This window comes from Dermacentor silvarum, chromosome 5, assembly GCF_013339745.2.
Source record: "Dermacentor silvarum isolate Dsil-2018 chromosome 5, BIME_Dsil_1.4, whole genome shotgun sequence".
NCBI classification, from domain to species: Eukaryota; Metazoa; Arthropoda; class Arachnida; order Ixodida; family Ixodidae; genus Dermacentor; species Dermacentor silvarum.
Window position 1 is genome coordinate 32,235,597 of NC_051158.1, and position 19,380 is coordinate 32,254,976.

The following is a 19,380-nucleotide window of genomic DNA, read 5'->3' on the forward strand; positions in this document are numbered from 1 at the left end:
GATCACTAAGGCCCTTGCCACCTTTTGAAGGACATTAGTTTCAAGGTAACAGCTTCTAGCCTCATAGAGGTAGGGTTATCTTAAACCTCTCAGATATGATACAGAGGTAAAGCCGTAAGCTATCGCAGTCATCGCACACGTCGGTCACAGCGGCGTTATAATCGCCGCTTTCTCAAATATGGCACAATCGCTTGTTTTATGGTGATACACAAGCTCAGTTGTCATCGGTGACAAAGAAATAATCACTGCTATTAGTCAGACATCATTCAGCTGGTAGTGTTTCTGCGACAGGTGGTGGCCATCTCGAGTGAAGAACAATCGATATGGTGCAGTGTTCAATAATGGCCATTGTGAAGCAGCTTCGAGGTGGTAGAGTCAAAAATGAAAGCTTTCAGGGCACTACTTTAATACTCACCAGTCCTAAGTAACAGACCTGCTTCTTGCCACAGCTCTTGCAAGCGTGAACAGTGGCTGACCGAGGACATCCGAGGCAGCCACGTGACCGCTAATGTCGCCATCGATAGCATTGGCGGATATATTCTAGCGAGCAAGGAGTCGATAGGGGCTGTTGCTGTGGACCAACAGGAGCTTTAAAAATGGCCAGGAGATTTATTGCTGCCGTAGCAAAATAGTAATCAAAGAAAAGGGTGGCGGCTTAGGGCCGTACTAATTATGCAATCAGTCGTCCCTCCTGAACCTTGGCTAGCGAGAGGAAAACTTGCTCCAGCGTGTTCTCCCCCGCAATGGCGTGCTCGAGAGGAAAATCCTTCTGCAGTAACTCCACCTTGCGGAAGAGCTCACTCCATGGCATGCGCTCCTCCAGGCGATAGCTGAGCACGTTCTGCGGCGGAGACAGTATCAAATTATGCCATTGAACTTGTCGAAACAAGATCCACCGTAATGCAGGGCTTCCTATTATTTTGTTCGCGCAGTGCACTTTAAAGGACTACTCTGGACATTCTCGACCTGTCATTTCAAATGGATACCGTCGAAAAATTTTTGTAGTTAGCCGGGTAGTATACAGGGTGATCAAAGTTAAGTTGACAGGTTTTTTTCTTTCTTTAATAAGGCGCTGAGACGTACGTGAGGACCACCTATACAGTAGGGTTATGTGGCGAGGGGGACAGAAAGTGAGATGATAATTATCACTGTTAGCAGTGCAATTAACAAAAATATTAATAATTAACTTTTGACTGGCTGCAGTAAGCAGGCAAAGTTAGAGGCAGTCATGTTTCTACGGAGTTCCACTGGACAGAATTCTTCTAGCGTATCGGTGCTTTGAGATATCTAACTGGGAAGTTTAATTGCTGTTGGCATAATTAATCTTGCAAGATAGTCACGACGCGACCAATATTGACCGCGCATCTCTCGTCAACACGGAGCACGTTGTAACACAAGCAGACGACACTTGCTGTGGGCCGGAAGTGCTTTTAGTGTAGTGATACGTGTCCTTTCGCATTATCATTCGGTTACTTTCTTTTTTTTATAGAAACAAGTTAACATATCAACTATTACGAACATTTGTTCACCATGATGTTGGAAAAATGATCGATGACGCACCCTGGGCAGCCAATAGGATAGCTCGCCCTACTGACGTCATATGTCTAATCACGTCACTTGGTCAGCCGATTGGAGTGATGCGATCGGTAGCGATGTACCTTTATAAAACCTTATAATAAGTTACACGCTTTACGTGGAGCGCTTAGATGCGTCAATTAAGGATCAGAAGGACCTACTCTAACGCCTCAATTTGTTAGTACAAAATCGTCAAAATCGTTTCAGGGTCCCTTTAACTTTGATCACCCTGTATAGGGCTTGTATTCTCGCGCGGGCGCTAACCGAGTTGCGGGACGCGTTCGTCGCCCGAACCAACCTCATTCATAGCTTATCTTGACGATCCGCCAAACAGCATAAGCGAAGGAGATAGAAAAGATACAACACCATTGTTCTTTGCAGACCTTATTTCGGAAAGCCAAGCCTGCACATACGTCACTATCTCCTCGACATACAAACACTTTGCATGGGTAGCATTCATTTTGTCCTAGCCACATTCAACGCCGTGATCACTGAGTATACTTTTAGCACTGTTTTAAAGAGTACCACAGATCGGGTAAAGACGCGCGCGTCAGATGCAACAATTGTTTCACTTAGGTATGTACCCAGGCGTTCAACACTATGCTGACAGCTATCTTTCATGCATGCACTTCTGATCCAACGGGGACAAACAAAATATTCTTCTTACTTAGGTAGTGTAAGGTTGGGTTAGGCGCATTTCAATTGGGCTTTCTCAGTCTATGTGTATAGAACGTGCTACAATGGAAAACGCTATAGTTGAATCCCGATATAACGAACACAAATATGAAGTGTTATTGGATATAACGAAGTAAACCTAAAACGTTGGTATGCGATACCACAATCTTAAAAAAAGCTTGCACCATTTGGGGTTTATCTTGTGCCACTACAATGATCGTCATCTGTCTTGCACGCCTTTCCTTTCTTTAACACTGCGTGCCCGATACTTCCAGGCGAAGAACGACATGCGCGTCATCAGCGTGACATAGCATTCCGGATAGGAAAGTACCGAGCGCAGAGTTTTCAGGAACAAGAGCGCAAAAAAGGAAGATGACGATTATTGTCGTGGCAAAAGATAAGCCCCAAAAGATGCAAACATATTTTAAGAGTGAAACGTGTAACGAATATATGATTATAACGTACATCGCATATTACAATTGTACGTTCGTGTAGGATCAGTGCCACTCAGATAGCGCAAGGTCTAGACACTCCGATCTATGACGTCATGTTACCTGGCCCGACTGCCATAGAATCTAATGGCGATGCTCCCGCGTAAGTGACAGTGATCTTGACGTCACCGCTTTCGTCACGCTGCAGCCTTGGCAATGGAAATTTCGGGCCACTATAGCATGAAGTCATAGATCAGAGTGTGTAGGCCTGTGCTATGTAAGTGGTATTGGCAGGATGTGATTTTGTTAGAAATAGGTTCCACATACAGAGTCCAAACAAGACACAATGTGAATGATATCCCGCACGAAATATGTGATAGCAGCGTCCCCGCATCTCCGTGAAGCCTCGTTCCGCAGCTTGTCTGTAAAAGAACCGTATATATAGAGTGTGGCTGCTGTATACCTGGTGAGACTCGGTGAGCTTGATGCCAACAAAGTGTCGATTCACTGCCTCCATCAAGTGCTTCGTGGCTTCGGGGTCGGCACCGTGCCTGAGCATGAACTCAAGGCGGTAGCCGCGGCCGTGCTTGGCTCGCAGCTGCTGCAGCGTACCCAGACAGGTGAGCCTGCCGTTGGCCATGATGGCGAAGCGGTCACACGAGAACTCGCACTCGTCCATGCTGCGGCCGCACGAATGGATCAAGGCGACTATTTACCTTTTAGGTTTTGCAGTCAAAACGAGCACTCCCGGATGGAAATGACACACGTTTTTTTTTTTTTTTTTTTCATTTTCGTCTGACGTGGAAACATAGATACGTGCGTGACAATAACCACGCGCTATGAAACACAGGCATCCAAGCCATTCGATCTACGAGGAAACGTGTCGAAAAGTGCCCTCCTCAATTATCGTGAAAACCAACCAGCCAATCGTATGACTAACTTGCTGCGGTATCTCAGTGGTTATGACGTTGCGATGCTGAGAACGAGGTGCATTTTGGGAAATGAAACCCTGGAATTATATATATTTTTCCCGTATGGTTAGTACCAATAAGGCATCCAACAATTTTACATGAAGTTACCATTTGAATTTCAGCAGGTTCCAACGCTTTCCAAGAGTATGACCAGTCGTCTTTTCGACGTATCGTCTGGCAGGTCGGATGGTTTTGACGCATCGCTGTGCTCTTTTGAATCTCGGTGAATACTTTTTTGAAAGCCCGGCGGGAACTTGTTGAAAGCTTGTTTGATGTGTTGTCGGAACCTGTCGTACCATGCTTCAGATAGTTATGTATAAACAGTTCGTAGCCTGAGGCTATCTGTATTAGGCTTTCTACTGACAGCTTTTCTCGCACGAAGTAGAAGTGTTGTGGTTGTGCGGCACCTATAGCACGTGCCAAGAAATATCAGATATAACTAAGCAATTTTTGTGCTGGGTGCGATTTCGTCACAATAGGGTTATAAATAGGTTTGTACGTTTTCGGGTTTTATATGTTTTTTTTTTAAGTTGGGGGGTAAAAAATCGGGTGCTGTTTTTCAAGCTGATAAGCCGGGAGAAATTGTTTTTTTTTATTATTTGTGGAATCATTTCGAAATTCGGACGTTTTCGGGTTAAATTCACAAATGTACTGAGTAATACATTACATTTGTCTTTTTTTGTTTATCCGAGGATATCACGTAGCTCCTTACCACTAACACGTTAAAATTAGGAATACGTTTCAAGCTGGTAATCGGGGGGGCATCAGGGTTTGCTAGCCTACAGAGAACGCCTATAGTCTCTTTTCGTCAGCCGGCCTCCATACGATGTCACGTGAGTTACTAAGAGTTAGGTGCGCTCGTTGGTCCGTTTGTTGAGAGCCGTGTAGCGTCTACAGTGGTGACCACATCTTGTGAGATGAACTATAGGTCACTGGAGTTCACTTAAGCCATCAGGATCGAACTTCGTTGCCCCGAGGCAGGGCAGCTAGCACGTGTGCACCGTTAAATCCGTGCGGCATCAGAAAAGAATAGGTCAATTGGTATGTGGTATTGGAATTCAAGGAGAAACCGGGTTTAACCCGGTTCTCCTGAAACATGTTGGGGGTGTAAAATCGTGTTTCACCCTAAAACGAAGAACCCTAGTTATCAAGAGCGATTACAAAAAAAAAAAAAAATTGAGTTCTATTCGCGCGCCGTTATTGCACGGCAGAAAAGAAAAAAAAAAGAGCTTAAGAGGAGGTCTGATAATCCAGATAGAACAGATCGAAAACGATTGGCGGTTGGCGACGCCATCTTTCTGTTCCCCCCTAGCACTTCTTGACGTCATAAGTTCCGACGCCCCCCTCCCCACTCTCCCATCAGGTCTCCCGACTTTTTCAGCGGTAAATACGGAGTGCATTGGCTTCTAAAGGAACCTAAGATTGAACTTGTGTGGTTTCGAGAAATTTCATTCCGTCACAATTGCCCACTAACAAAAAGCACATTAAATGACGTCAAACTGACGTACCGCACTATAGCTAAAAATACGTAGTGCGGAATAGGTCAAAACCTATGCGAAGCTTGCTCGGCTTGTCCGTTTAGCTACCGGCCGTTCGACGGATCGGGTGGGTCATCACGCGCGAGTTATTTTATGCTTACAAATGGACAAACCACGTAATAATAGCCGGCTCACTTGTGCGAGGCGAACATGATGGCGGTGCGCGTGGTCTTCTTGATTCGCGACACGGCGCGGCCGATCCTGTCTCTCGATATGGCGTCCACTCCCGTGTACGGCTCGTCCAGGAACAGGAGTGGAGGCAAGCCCAAGAGTGCCACGCCCACACACAGCTTGCGTCGAGTGCCGCCACTGCACATCACGTGGTTTACATAGATAGATAGATAGATAGATAGATAGATAGACAGACAGACAGACAGACAGACAGACAGACAGACAGACAGACAGACAGACAGACAGACAGACAGACAGACAGACAGACAGACAGACAGACAGACAGACAGACAGACAGACAGACAGACAGACAGACAGACAGACAGACAGACAGACAGACAGACAGACAGACAGACAGACAGACAGACAGACAGACAGACAGACAGACAGACAGACAGACAGACAGACAGACAGACAGACAGACAGACAGACAGACAGACAGACAGACAGACAGACAGACAGACAGACAGACAGACAGACAGACAGACAGACAGACAGACAGACAGACAGACAGACAGACAGACAGACAGACAGACAGACAGACAGACAGACAGACAGACAGACAGACAGACAGACAGACAGACAGACAGACAGACAGACAGACAGACAGACAGACAGACAGACAGACAGACAGACAGACAGACAGACAGACAGACAGACAGACAGACAGACAGACAGACAGACAGACAGACAGACAGACAGACAGACAGACAGACAGACAGACAGACAGACAGACAGACAGACAGACAGACAGACAGACAGACAGACAGACAGACAGACAGACAGACAGACAGACAGACAGACAGACAGACAGACAGACAGACAGACAGACAGACAGACAGACAGACAGACAGACAGACAGACAGACAGACAGACAGACAGACAGACAGACAGACAGACAGACAGACAGACAGACAGACAGACAGACAGACAGACAGACAGACAGACAGACAGACAGACAGACAGACAGACAGACAGACAGACAGACAGACAGACAGACAGACAGACAGACAGACAGACAGACAGACAGACAGACAGACAGACAGACAGACAGACAGACAGACAGACAGACAGACAGACAGACAGACAGACAGACAGACAGACAGACAGACAGACAGACAGACAGACAGACAGACAGACAGACAGACAGACAGACAGACAGACAGACAGACAGACAGACAGACAGACAGACAGACAGACAGACAGACAGACAGACAGACAGACAGACAGACAGACAGACAGACAGACAGACAGACAGACAGACAGACAGACAGACAGACAACGAAGCCAACAATGAAATCAGAGTAAGTACAGCGGAAATTAAGTGTTTTATTCACCGACATGTAGAAATATTATGTAAGATAACAGGGAGAAAGGCTAGCAGGGAGGATAAAGCAGAGGAGAACTATTTAAATATTTGCACCACAAGCAATCCTCCATACGTGGTGTCGTACGAAGGAGTCTATGGGGTTTTTCCGTCCCTGCCTTTGCTTCCAGTGCGTGCAGTCAGCAAAAGCATGCCGTTAGAGATTAAATTTCGTTATTTCGAGAGAGCTACTGTATAGAGGCGTAGGTGGACGCCTGGTGGCGTCCCACACAATTTAGTATTTTGCCGTACGCGGTCCCCAATGTTTCCAACCTCGCAGCTAATGCCTCGTACTACAGATAGTTTCATTCCATAAATAGATGAATAACCAAAATGACATCAGCTTATTGATTATTTAAGCAATCATTCATTCTTACTAAATTCTTCGCATGCATATCAATATCAATATACGGTACTTTCACAAAGTTCATATCAATTCCTGTAGGAATAATACAGAGAACATGCATCAATATTGGGGAGGATTATGAATTCCTTTAGTAAGCAATAAATTATTGAATGCGTAATGAAGAAGAAGAGCGCATGGACAAGGACAGCCAGATCGTGTTCAATGCCTGCAGTGCAACCAGTGGACCAGCCGGATCGTCAGTGCTTAGCACGAGCTTACGTGAGCAGCTCGGGCAACCAGCTGTTCCTGCTCTGCGTCACCTGACTTCTCGGTTACGAACAGACGCTACCATCTGAACTGTTCAATACACCCCTTTACAAATGAATAAATTCTTTGTTGCTGCACCCTTCGATATGCAATGCAATATTCCCATATATCTCGCTGGTAATATGAAAAAATATATGACATTCCGTAAAGGCCAGTATCAACCTCTTGACAATAAAATGGAAGACTTATAAAATTAAGTGCACTTAAGGATTAACACCAATTGCGTTTAGCTAGAAAAAAAAACAGCTTTAACAGTCGTTTTATGTTCATACTTCTGGCGGAACAGGTCCGATTAGTAGTATTGGAAATCGATGTCCGACAATATTCGATTTTATAATCGGAACCTCAGTGCTCGCACGTCATGTATAGGATCACCCCACAGACGTCAAAGGCTTTTCTCGAGTTCGGGCCTTTTTTTGCGTCTGACGAAGTTCTTGATAGTTGCTAGTTTGGGTTTTTGGTCTTTAAAATGTATTGTAATACTTTCTTTAGCTATGAATAATTAGGTAAACTATCTTTCACGCTGTAAATATTTATGCCGTCACTGCGAGCTGGTACTTCAAAATGGCGTAAAGCGAAACATCTCAAATTGATATTATAACAGTGGCCGTATTGCTACGGCAAACGTTTGATGTACAAATAAAGCATGATTTAGGCTTCATTCTCGGTGTCCGTTAAATGGTTTCTGTCAGGAAGTGTCTTAAAGCGATGCTAATGAGAGGACAAAACGTAAGCCTATACCTGGATAGAGTATTACACTTGAACCTCCTTATAACGAAATGGGGTATGACGAAAGAATGGTTATAGCGAAGTCAATGCAATTCCCCTTTAAATCCCCATAGACATCCGTGCATTTTAAACCTCCTTTTAACGAAATTATTAGACCAACGAATATAACGAACTAAATTAGTCTCCCAAACTGAAAATGCCAGTCGTTGCCCTCCGAGAATATTGCTTTAAGCTGTGCTCCGCACTCGTTCGGCGCGGCAGTTCAAAATTTCCGCATCGAATGCGCCCTCGAGCAACACCGGTGTTTAACCACCACAGCCGCGCGCATGGTGGCAGTGCACGAGCAGCACTTCTTTATAATCTTATCGCACCTCTTTCTCGACGCGGCACGTAGCTAGGGAAGCTAGGCGCATACTCCAAGATCGCAATCTTGGAGGCCACGCCTACCTGCGCCGCGTCACATATCCGTGATGATGCTTGCGTGTGACGTGCTGAAAACTATTGCCTCCACTTCTCTATCTTGGCGGAGTGCCCTGCTGTGCTGACGTAGCTAGGCGTGACTTCCGAGACCGTGTAAAATTAAGAGGACGCTTAAGCTTAAGCTTAAGCGATAGCATAAGGCGATAGCCTTATGCGGAGCCATTCGGATCGCATTTATTTATGAGTAGGCTTCACTGCAATCTACAGCGTGGGAAAGCCAGCTTACAAAGACGAAGCTTACACCGATCCCCTAAACGTGTGGCTGCACTTTTAAACACAAATGGATCGCTGAAAAGACATTTTTACACGGGCAATATAAGCCGTCTTATATCAAAGTGTGTAGGCCCTAGGACCTTTTTTATTTTTTGTTAATTGTTTGCTGTTGCCCCGAGGCACGCTGAATGCTTGTTAGGCTTCGGGGCCACTGCAGCGTTTTTTTATAGCGATAGCAATTATATGGACACTTCAACCAGATTTCTGCCGTCGGCGTCGCCGTCGCGGTGAGGTTCTGTATGAAGTCTAAAGGCGATAAAATCGTCGCCGCGCGCCGTATGCGCGAGTGAAAGCGCGCGGGGGACGCTCGCTATCACGGAGAGCGAACGCACGGCGGAAAGCAAACGCGACCGTCGCGCGAAAGGCCGTGGGGTTATGGGAAGGAGGCGAGGCGACGCTGTGCTGCGGCACCAAATGCTTATCTTGCAACAGGCCGCAAGGGGAACTGGCCACTCAATCTCCAATGCGAAAGCAAGAAAGCGGGAAGGCAGCGCGGGAGGGAGGAGGGGGCACAGCTTCTACTCTGCCAACAACTGCGCTTGTACTGGCTGTGGTTGCGGTCGCCCGCACCGTCTCTTATCTCCACACGGCTCTGACCTTTGTATGCGCTGCGCATTCGCCGCTCAGTTTCCGTTGAAGTGATAGACCGCACGAACCTTCGCCCGCTGCAGCAGCTGCGCTTGCTGCCAGCGTTTTGACAGTCGTTGTCTGCGGTCTTTCAGTGTGATCTATTCATGTTTGCTTGTGCGCACTGACACCACACTTGTTAATTCAGTTAGTAAGCGAATGTGTCCAAGTTTATGCAGCCGATAAAACTACAATCCCTACTCCGAATAGCTCTCTACTAATTTGCTATCGCAATTGATGCTTCGCCTTTCGGGCGACACAGCGACAATTTTTTTTTCACCTTCGCCTCTCAGCGCCACTACCGTTTTACGCTGCCGTAGAGTTACTATATATGGCTTCCGCAGGGAGCCATCTTTACAGTAAATCTACCCTGCCAGGGAGGCGAGCGCCATCTGGATCGGGTTTTCGCAAATAACCTACCCGAGCGCGCCGCTGTTGGTATGGTAGAATTGCTGGAAAAGGGGTTTGTCTGAGTTTCCTCGTAACAGAGTTATGTTTTCTCGTACGTTCAAATTACAATCCGACGCTATCACGTCTGTAGGTTGTAGTCAAGTCGCACTTTATGATTTTTCTGACGGATTTTACTTTGAGAAATTCACTATTTTGTTCAATAGCGCCTTGCGCCACGTGGAGGGCCTGTATGGTCGGAGTGGTTGGGGGTGAACTTATCAGCCACGAACACCGGCGCCACATTTTCTGCGACACGGGGCCCTTAACCCTTTAGGCCCTGGCGTCCTATAAAAAGGACACGAAGAGAAATTATTTTAAATCGTGACACAAATGGTTATCAAACTCAAAAAATAATTTTAGGTATTCTCCATAGACCTCCGCCAGCATAGGCGGCAGTTTCATCATCCTTGTCTTCATCAGAAAGCCCTAGAGGTGAAATCAAAATGGCGGAAAGCAAGACACACGACTGCAGCAGTATCCACGTCTTTTGATAATATTTTGCTCAGTAACTATTGTCTCGGTAGCGATCATAATTTTGTGTGTTGTTTCTGATATGTTTAGGGGTGTATTTATATTAGGAAGTTTTGCCTCTTATTTGCGCATAGCCCACGGCACGCCGGGATCTGCGTGTCCTAAATATAGGACACCAGGGCTTAGTGGTTGTGAAGGCCCTGCAAGAGTTGAATGTACAGTGAGGGCGCTGTTGCTTGTGACAGCTTCCGATTTTTTCTGTTACTATTCCAGGGACGATCAGTCAGCCTGAACTGCTGTATTCAGTGGCAAGGGGACTCCTACAGTGAAATGTCTGTGTATTTATGACGCAAATATGTTGGCTGCACTATAGGAAGTGTGCGTGTAGGAGGTAGAAGACGATGGCCATGAAAGGCAGGTTATACAGTTTGCTTCTGCACTCTTGGGGAGCAGTAATTGCTGCACGGTAGATGAAGAATTCGCTTTCTCTGGCAAAAATACATCCAACAAAGTGACTATCAAGTAGATGGAGGCCATCCAAGTGCAAGCATGAAGGAAGTGTGCGTGTTTGAGGTAGAAGACGATGACAATGAAAACCAGGACACATGTCGGGAACCGAGGGGTCGCAGTGGAGCGCCAGAACAAGAGGACCAGCACACCAGGCTTTTAGAACGGACTAGCGCGTGCCATGCTGGCGCATCGAGCACGCGCCCAACTATTTTCGTCGTCTTTCGCAGCCAGCACCAAGGCGCTGGCCGAGAGCGCCGATCAGTGTCCCCGCGTTGCGGCATCGGTGGGCGCTACACACAGTTTGCTTTTGCAAGCTTGGGGAGTAGTAATTGCTTTACAATGGACGAAGAATTGGCCATCTATGACGAAAATACGTCCAACAAATTGACTATCAATAGGCCATTCAAGTGCAATAATTAACCGTGTATAACGAGCATGAAAAATGTTTTTGAGGCCTTTCACGCAGAAGGACCACTGTGAAATTGCCATCATGCAAGTTTTTCTACGTTTAAATGTGTGACATAGCTGAGAATAACATACAACTTCCAAATACTTCGTATTCCTCTCCACAACCATTAAGCCCTGGTGTCCTATATATAGGACATGACGCCAAATCTTATACTGATGTGGTACTCCAAATATAATAAATATTTTTATGTTTCTTAGGAAGTAGTAAATCAATATCAAACGATGAAAAAAATTTCCGCAGGTTAAAAAAAATTCAGGGCTGAAAGGGTTAAGCTTATCGCGTTAAAACAAGCCCGAGACAGCCAAGTCAAGCCGGCGCGCTCACACAGCGGAGCCGCGAGAAAGCGGCGGACCAGATAATTTCGCTTTCAAGAGCCGCACGCGTTTGTGTCGCTGTGCCAAGGTCTGTCTGCCGTATACTGACTGGTTTCACGACTATAATAGGAAAGAGCCAAGTGGAAAGCGCAAGCGAAAGACCATTGCATAGGAACATAAGAGCGGTATCGTAACGACTGCCGAGTCAGGTACTAAAGAAGTGGCGAGTCGCACACGCCCCCGAGTCTTTTGCAGTTGTTTTATAGAACGTTCACAACATGCGCGGCTGCGTAGAGATTCGCCGGGCCGTGGAGCCACAATCTTGGCATGTTCAAAGTTGTTCGTACGATTGCGCATATCCTGCAGTAAATAATAATAGTCAGTACAGCGAAGTCACAGATGTAACAAAGTAATTTCGGCTTATCCTTCAACTTCGTCGTAACGAGGCTCAAGTTTCTGGTAATGGGTTTATTACTGGAATTTCCCGTCAATCCCCAGGGCTAGCACTTTAGTATGACATCAGCGGCTTCTTAACATCTTTTCGTACTGAATCAATTTAGGGTCTCGTAAAAAAATTTACAACATCCCAATCTTTGACTCTTTGAATGCGTTCCCTCATTACCTACAAAAAGTTAGCTAGGTCCCCAAGCAGATGCCGCCAAAATCCACGACGTTCAAGGCGGCGTCGCTTTACTCCTCTCATTTATCGCGTCTCTTTCGGCTTACGAAGCGTCCTATAACGGTAACAGTAAAAATTTTTTTAACATTCTAAAAGTGCAATTTAAGGTTATTCTCTTTTTTTGAGCATTCCTTTATTACGCAGGTAATAACGTAATTTTAAATGAATAGTCCCGGTCGTCGGGTTGCTCGGCCAAGTACCTGTACAATCCGCAGGGCTTGCTGGCGTGTTCCTTGAGGTCTATGATAGATATGACGCCGTTCACGGTGGCCTCCAGATAGTGTGGGCTCACCCCGCGGAGCCGTGCGATTAGGTACAGAAACTCGTAGGCGTTGAGCTTGTCCAGGAGGCATCCGTTTTGGAAGCAGTAGCTGATCTGGGATTGCCACTGGTGAACAGAGAGAGAAAGCGGGCATAACACGATTAGGCACAGCGGATTCTCCCCACACTTTGAAGCGGTGAAGTGATAGCTGGCGCGAAGTTATAATCAATATTGACACGTGCACATGTTTATCTTTCACCGGTGGCCGCTTTCCACCGGCTAACAAATGTTAAACGTTATCGCTCGGCGCAGGACGCGCCTGTATCGGAAGTTTATAGAACGTTATCGATGCTTCTTTCCGTTGCCTGTTTTCACCGACGCTTAGGTTATCTGATTGTATGACCGACGCGAATTGTCTAGAACTTTCTGGAAGACACGCGGGCATCAGGGATTAATCTGGAACCTTCGATGACTCAGGTATAAAAGTCGATGCGTTTCGCCGCTGATCAGAGATTTCGACGATCGCCGACTGTGTTCGCCGCTTTCGTTGTGCTTCGAGCGTAGCTTGCTTTTGTGGGCACAGGTTCGCCCAATAAAGATTAAGTTTCGTCATACACAGTTTTACGACTGTTTACTTCAGTGCACGGTGTAAGATATATGCTCTTTAGGTGGGGACACTTCTCGCGGCTTGCTTGCTAGACGCGATCGACCAGATAAAGTATACCACGGGCGCGCGTCTATCGGGGCGGTGACGGCAGCGAATACCTATCGGCGGAACGACGCAACTTCAGTTAGAACGCGCGCTTGCCCATGCGTCACTCAATCATTTTGGATTTCCCGCGAACCGCCGGTTGCTATAACAACGGGATATTAAACCAATAAAAAGCTTTCTGTGTTGAAGTTGCGTCGTACTGCCGATAGGTATCCGCTGCCGTCACCGGGCAGATCGGCGCGCGCCTTTGCTACTTCATCTGGTCGATCGAGTCTGGCGAGTGTCCTCACCTAAAGAGTATATATCTTACACCGTGCTTCAGTGTCACCACTACGTGACAAATATGTCGTGCACTGTCTCCAGCGGAGTAAAAATTGGAAGCTCGTGCGATCATACTGCTTTCGAGGAGTAACCTAAATCAGGACGCCCTTCACTATCGAGTCGTCGGCCTGCACTGTTCGGCTCATTCGTTCCCCACTAATGCTCGTGTGTGCTTTAGATTTGTGTGATGATGCTTCGACAGCGGCGTACAGGTGACAAATGGGCGTTGTTTTCGATATACGTTATCGGTTAGCGGCGCAGTAGGCTTAACGCGGGTTTGCTCATGTTTGATGTATTCCTGCCGTGATGGCACCCAAATGTATTTGCGTTAGCGTTAGCGTTTTGCATGCTAAAACACTACCTTGTGCCGCGCAGTGCAACCTTTCTTTGCTTTAGCGTTGCGTCACACGCTAACGCTAACGCAAGTGTTTTACGCTATACTAAAGCTCACTATTTACTTGTGCGTACGCTGACGTAAACAAATCGCCGCCAAATTCACAATCTGGGCTTTCAGGAGCCAGCACTGCGCGCAGTTATTTCGCTTCCCTATAGCCATGAAGTCACTTCGAAGGCAAGGTTCCGTCTCCGAAGACTTCCGAAGTTCTCGATGAAATGTTTGTTTTACGAGCTTCGCGCTTAAACACGTCCGCGCCATTGTTTGATTAAAAAGCCGGCGAGCACTCGAGCATCCGAGAGGAGCGGAGTAGTTTAAACGAGAACGCTATGAAACATCCTTCGCAGTGAAATTTCATGGAGGAAGAAAAGATCTTTGGGCCCCCCAAGCAATTCGGCGAGCTCCAGACGGAGAGTTCAAACGGCTAGCCCGCACCACAGCTAAGACGAGACATTCGCGTTGCACACTCGTACATGTTCTGCGAAGTTTTCTTTATACGTTTCATTACGCTAAATGGTAAAATACCCCGATAGTACATGTGGTATACAAGTGCCTTTCCTACATTTTGCTTGTCGACTCGACGTGACGTGAAGTAGATAAGATGGCTTCCGTCCGCACTGCGACTCACATGCGTCACTGTATCACATCACCTAGGCATGATCGCTCATACCTATCCAAGCCCCCTTTCTCAAAGCAACACTTGAGCGGTATTAAAACTGTGAGGGCCAGCTTGTCATTAGAGGCTCAGCGCCGACTGGTCTGGCGAGCTAAAGGGGCGGCTAAGGCAACACGAATCCTTGACCGAGAACAACTTCCACTGACGTCCCCCGCTATAGCTAGATGAAGCATCTCCGGCCGACGTGGTTTATAATGCGAAATCATTATGCATTATATGGCTCATCAAGCAGAAAACCCGGCAGCGTGGCCGGAGATGCTACAAGAAGTCACGAGGTCACAGAGACATAGTTCCGCGCGTCACGGAGCTGCCACTCGCAACCGTGCGCTCCGATGGCCCACTGCCAAATTGTATTAAGGTGGATTAAGGTAGATTTAGGTGGGTTAAGACGGATTGACGTAGATTAAGGTGGATTAAAGCAGATTGAATTAGATTAAGGTGGAATAAAGTGGATTGAGGTAGAATAAACGGGATTATGGTGGATTAAGTTTGGTACAAATTTGAGCAAGGTAGATTAAGATTAAGGTGGAGCTTTAATTTAAGGTGAAAGCTTACAGAAGTCGTTACGATTTCGCATTCAAATCCCGTATTTATTTGTCCAACTTTTTTTTCTCTCTCTCTCCCATATACATTCCATTGCTTCCGCTCGATGCTGTCTTAGCAGTTAACGTATACTGTATTCGATGCTGGCCAAGTTTTCTGTACTAGGGTCCTGTGCACGCCAAAAAAAGAAAGACCGAAGGCCTCGCACCTTTCGTCTATTTCCCAAGAGAGACGCTGTGGCGGTGTAGGCCTCGCCCTGCGTGACGTCGGTCAGCGCCGCGAGCAGGTCGAGCGCGGTGGTCTTTCCGGAACCGCTGACGCCCAGCAGGCCAAAGCACTCCGAAGGCCTCAGCGCCAGGCTGAAGTCTGAGACCACGCAGCTATGGCCGTAGATCTTGCTCAGGTTGCGTGCGACGAGTGCGTGCTCTTTGAAGTTGTTTTTGTCGCACAGTGCGGTCGCCAGCCTCTTCTCTTCTTCGACCTCAGGGTCAGATCGCTTTGCCGTCGTGATAATGCAGTCTTCCGCAGCTGGCGACGCTGTTCGAGGGCTTCACCACCCAAATACAAAAAAGCGGCTGTTAAGCATCTGTCTACACAGCAGTGACGTCACCAGGGGCGGTGGGAGGAGGGGGGGGGCGGGGGGGGGGGGACCACTCCGGGTGCAGCCTGATGCGGGGGGTGCAACCCGCTGAGCGGCGGTTGTGAAGCAGTAACAACTCGAGCCTCCATTTTCTCCGCAGTTCACAGCTGAATGCAGTACGCCCGGGGCAGCTGAATGCGCCGATTATGAGAATGGGCTGAAGCAGAGAAGTGCTGACCGAGCCACGTGCCTTGTGTGAGCCTTCAGCCGCTAATGTACAACGTGGTTCGAAACGTTGTGACACCAACAGCGTCATTATTTTTACAGAAAGAAATGCCCAATTACAGGCAAAAGTGGAAGGGTTGCACTTTTAAATTACTGCACATTCACTAAACAAAGTTTACGTTAAGAAATAGGAGACAGTGGTGATATATAAAGAAGGAGAGAAGTGTTCAGCGGAGCGGGGGGGGGGGGGGGGGGGGGGGCACACCAAGCAGCCGCACAGGGTGCCGACAAGCCCAGTGACGCCACTGCTATAAAATTTTTTTTTTCTTTTGCACCATGCTATGGGAATGTAAAAAACAATATCCGACAAATAATACCGTGACCCTCTCGTCGAGATGGCACGCCGCCCTGCGCAGCTCCCAACTCGACGACCAACTCTGGGCTACCCAGCAAGCCTGCGAGGCGGCGAAGAGGCAAGACCTCGATGTCCCCACGTGGGAGGCCTAGGCCCAGCCAGCTAAACTGCTGGTTTAAATAAAAGTTTGTTCCTCCTCCTCCTCCTTGCACCAGTAGCCCATGAATGACATTCCCAACTATAAGACTGTAAAGTGGATCTGAAAATCGTGGATACTGAATGCGTCTCCTTGGGCCTAGTTAAATACTTGTCGGTAAAGCTGGACTACATTGTATTCTATAAGAGCCAGAAATTGAACTCTGCAAGATTCAAGAATGTTTATGATGCGACAACTGCTCCAATTACGTACAAAAACTTTCACCCGGCATGGCAGTTCAATGGATATGGCATTTCGCTCCTGAGCTCGAGGTCATGGGTTCAAAAATTTTAATTAAATTATGGGATTTTACGTGCCAAAACCACGATCAGATTGTGAGACACGCCGTAGTGGAGGACTCCGGAATAATTTGGACCACCTGCGGTTCTTTAACGTGCACCTAAACCTAAGTACACGGGTGTGAGGTTATGAGTTCGATCCCATGCAGAGCAGCCGATCTTCAGTAGGGGTGGCATGCGAAAAACGCTCCTCACCTCGGTACAGGTTAAAGAAACCCAGGTGATCAAAATTATTCCGCAGTCCCCCATTACGGCGTGCCTCATAACCATGTCGTCGTTTTGGCGTGTAGAGCTTCCGAATTTCATTTTCGAGTTTCCCATAACAATAGTTTAAAATCCTCGAGGTCAAACTGACGCACATGAACTCCCCTTTCGGCGTTAAATTCAAGAAATGAAAATCTAAAGGCACAAAAAAGTACAAACCGAAGGCACAAGCATGGAAACATTAGGTCGCGCTAGATTGAAAGATTAGGCTTCTGTAATGAGGAATTCGTCATTCGTAACAATAACAGACCTTTGGTAAGTGATAAAATGAACAAAATGTAAAATCGAAGTGGCACAGTCAGTTGTGAACTATGGTACCTTTCATACGTGACGTCAGTGCATCTAATTCACATAGAGCAGCCGCCATGTCCCTCCACTGCAAGTGGCATCACTTTCTCTGCAAACAACCACCGAGGTGGACACTGCCCTCACCTATTCCTGCCGCGAAGGCTCAATGAAATAAATAAAGGGTTTATGAAACTCACAACAGAGTTATACGGGGAGGTCACGTGCAGACGACGTCAACTCCTCCGTCTTGGCACGGGCGTTCAAAATGAGCACGAGTAGCCCGACCTTCGGCACTAACATCCTACGCGAGAAAGTTTTACATTGGCACACAGTGAATGCCGATAGGTTTCTGGACGAATACTCTGTCGATGTAGCTCGACTGAACGAGTTCCTTTAGTGTCCCCTTTACCCGCCGTGGTTGCTCAGTGGCTATGGTGTTGGGCTGCTGAGCACAAGGTCGCGGGATCGAATCCCGGCCACGGCGGCCGCATTTCGATGGGGGCGAAATGCGAAAACACCCGTGTACTTAGATTTAGGTGCACGTTAAAGAACCCCAGGTGGTCAAAATTTCCGGAGTCCCCCACTACGGCGTGCCTCATAATCAGATCGTGGTTTTGGCACGCAAAACCCCATAATTTTTAGTGTCCCCTTTAATGTGCGTGTGCAGGTATCCCATTTATGCGCCATCAGGAAGAGAGTTCGCCGTACCGTCCTTTCGTCCTCTTTCCAAAGATCGCCTCTTGCCAGCTGAAGCAACCAGATGTTATGACGCCCATATACCCGAGACAGATCAGGCCTTGGACCATCAAGAACATCAGCTCCATCTGGACGCCGTTTAGGGCGGCGTCGACCGACGTCGCGACGTCGCAGGGCGAAAGTCTCGCCAGGGTAGAGTCGTGCTCCTCTTCTTCCACTGCTAGGGTTGTGGCAGTTGCGACAGGATAGTAGAATCAGCTTCGTTAGCCTATCTGTATACATTATTATCGTCAGCCTATTTATGCGCACCGAAGCACAAAAGCCTCTCCCAGCGATCACCAATTATCCCTGTTTTCTGACAACCGATCCTTAATCAAACAGATAAGATCACCACTCCTATCTTCAACGTGCGGGAAAGAGATAGCCCAGGTAATAAGCGCTTCCAAGGTATTCACGGTGAAAAGAACAGTCCTGATATCCGCACTGTACATTCATGAAGGACTGCCATCCTTAGAGCTAATACACTTAGTCGGTGTGTGGGCTAACGCTGTCTGTGTATATCTCACACAGACAGACTTACAGACACTGTTCTCGGTGAGATACGTTAGCTTGTTGAGTTTCTTGCCGCGTTTTGTGCATCTGTGACGTCCTCTGCGCATGCCATTTCTTTTTTCGTAGTTCCTTGAGTAGCACGCTATACATGACGCTAGGCAAACCTTTTCAGGATTCAATAAACAGCTCTTTCTGTATCTCCCACCATATGCCTGCGAATTCCCACCTAGTAGTTCTCGGCCGTCCTCGACTGCACTTTCGTTCACTTGGCTCCTGTGCTCTTAGAGACCACAGATTATCTGCCCTACGCTATGTCAGGCAGGTACAACTGTAGTTCTTCAGTGTAGGAAACTTTTTTCGATTATGTCGGCAAAATCAGACAAGCAAGTCGCTAAATTTTTGCTAAATTTTTCTGCAGTGTCACCAGAAATTGTCACTAACACGGTCGAGAGAAATCTAAATATTATATTTTGTTTCAAACACCATAATATTGGTGACCATGGCGTGAAGGATCCAGTGAAACATTTTAGGTTTGTCTGCTATACAGGGTGGTTCACTGAACTTGGGCCAAACGTTAAAAATATGCAAATGCTACGTAGCTGGACAGAACTAAGG

At 47.2% G+C, this 19,380-nt stretch overlaps 1 protein-coding gene across 1 annotated transcript; it reads right to left on the minus strand.

Annotated features, from left to right (window-relative positions):
- Positions 1 to 655: 655 nt before the first annotated feature.
- LOC125939679 (phospholipid-transporting ATPase ABCA3-like) lies at positions 656 to 17,235 on the minus strand. Its single transcript, XM_049667887.1, has 6 exons — positions 17,225 to 17,235; positions 15,519 to 15,858; positions 12,603 to 12,790; positions 5,326 to 5,499; positions 3,145 to 3,361; positions 656 to 841 (listed from the first exon to the last, which is right to left on the minus strand). Exons 1-6 carry the CDS (start codon positions 17,233 to 17,235, stop codon positions 671 to 673), a joined length of 1,101 nt encoding a protein of 366 aa, XP_049523844.1. The 3' UTR covers positions 656 to 670.
- Positions 17,236 to 19,380: the final 2,145 nt, after the last annotated feature.

What these genes read in the sequence shown, in the direction of transcription:
- LOC125939679 (XM_049667887.1), bottom strand. An exon ending in ATCATGTTCGCCTCGCACAA is followed by an intron (nt 3,362 to 5,325) that starts GTGAGCCGGCTA and finishes GTGCGGCCGCAG; the next exon opens with CATGGACGAGTGCGAGTTCT. An exon ending in AGCTCACCGAGTCTCACCAG is followed by an intron (nt 842 to 3,144) that starts GTATACAGCAGC and finishes TCTCCGCCGCAG; the next exon opens with AACGTGCTCAGCTATCGCCT.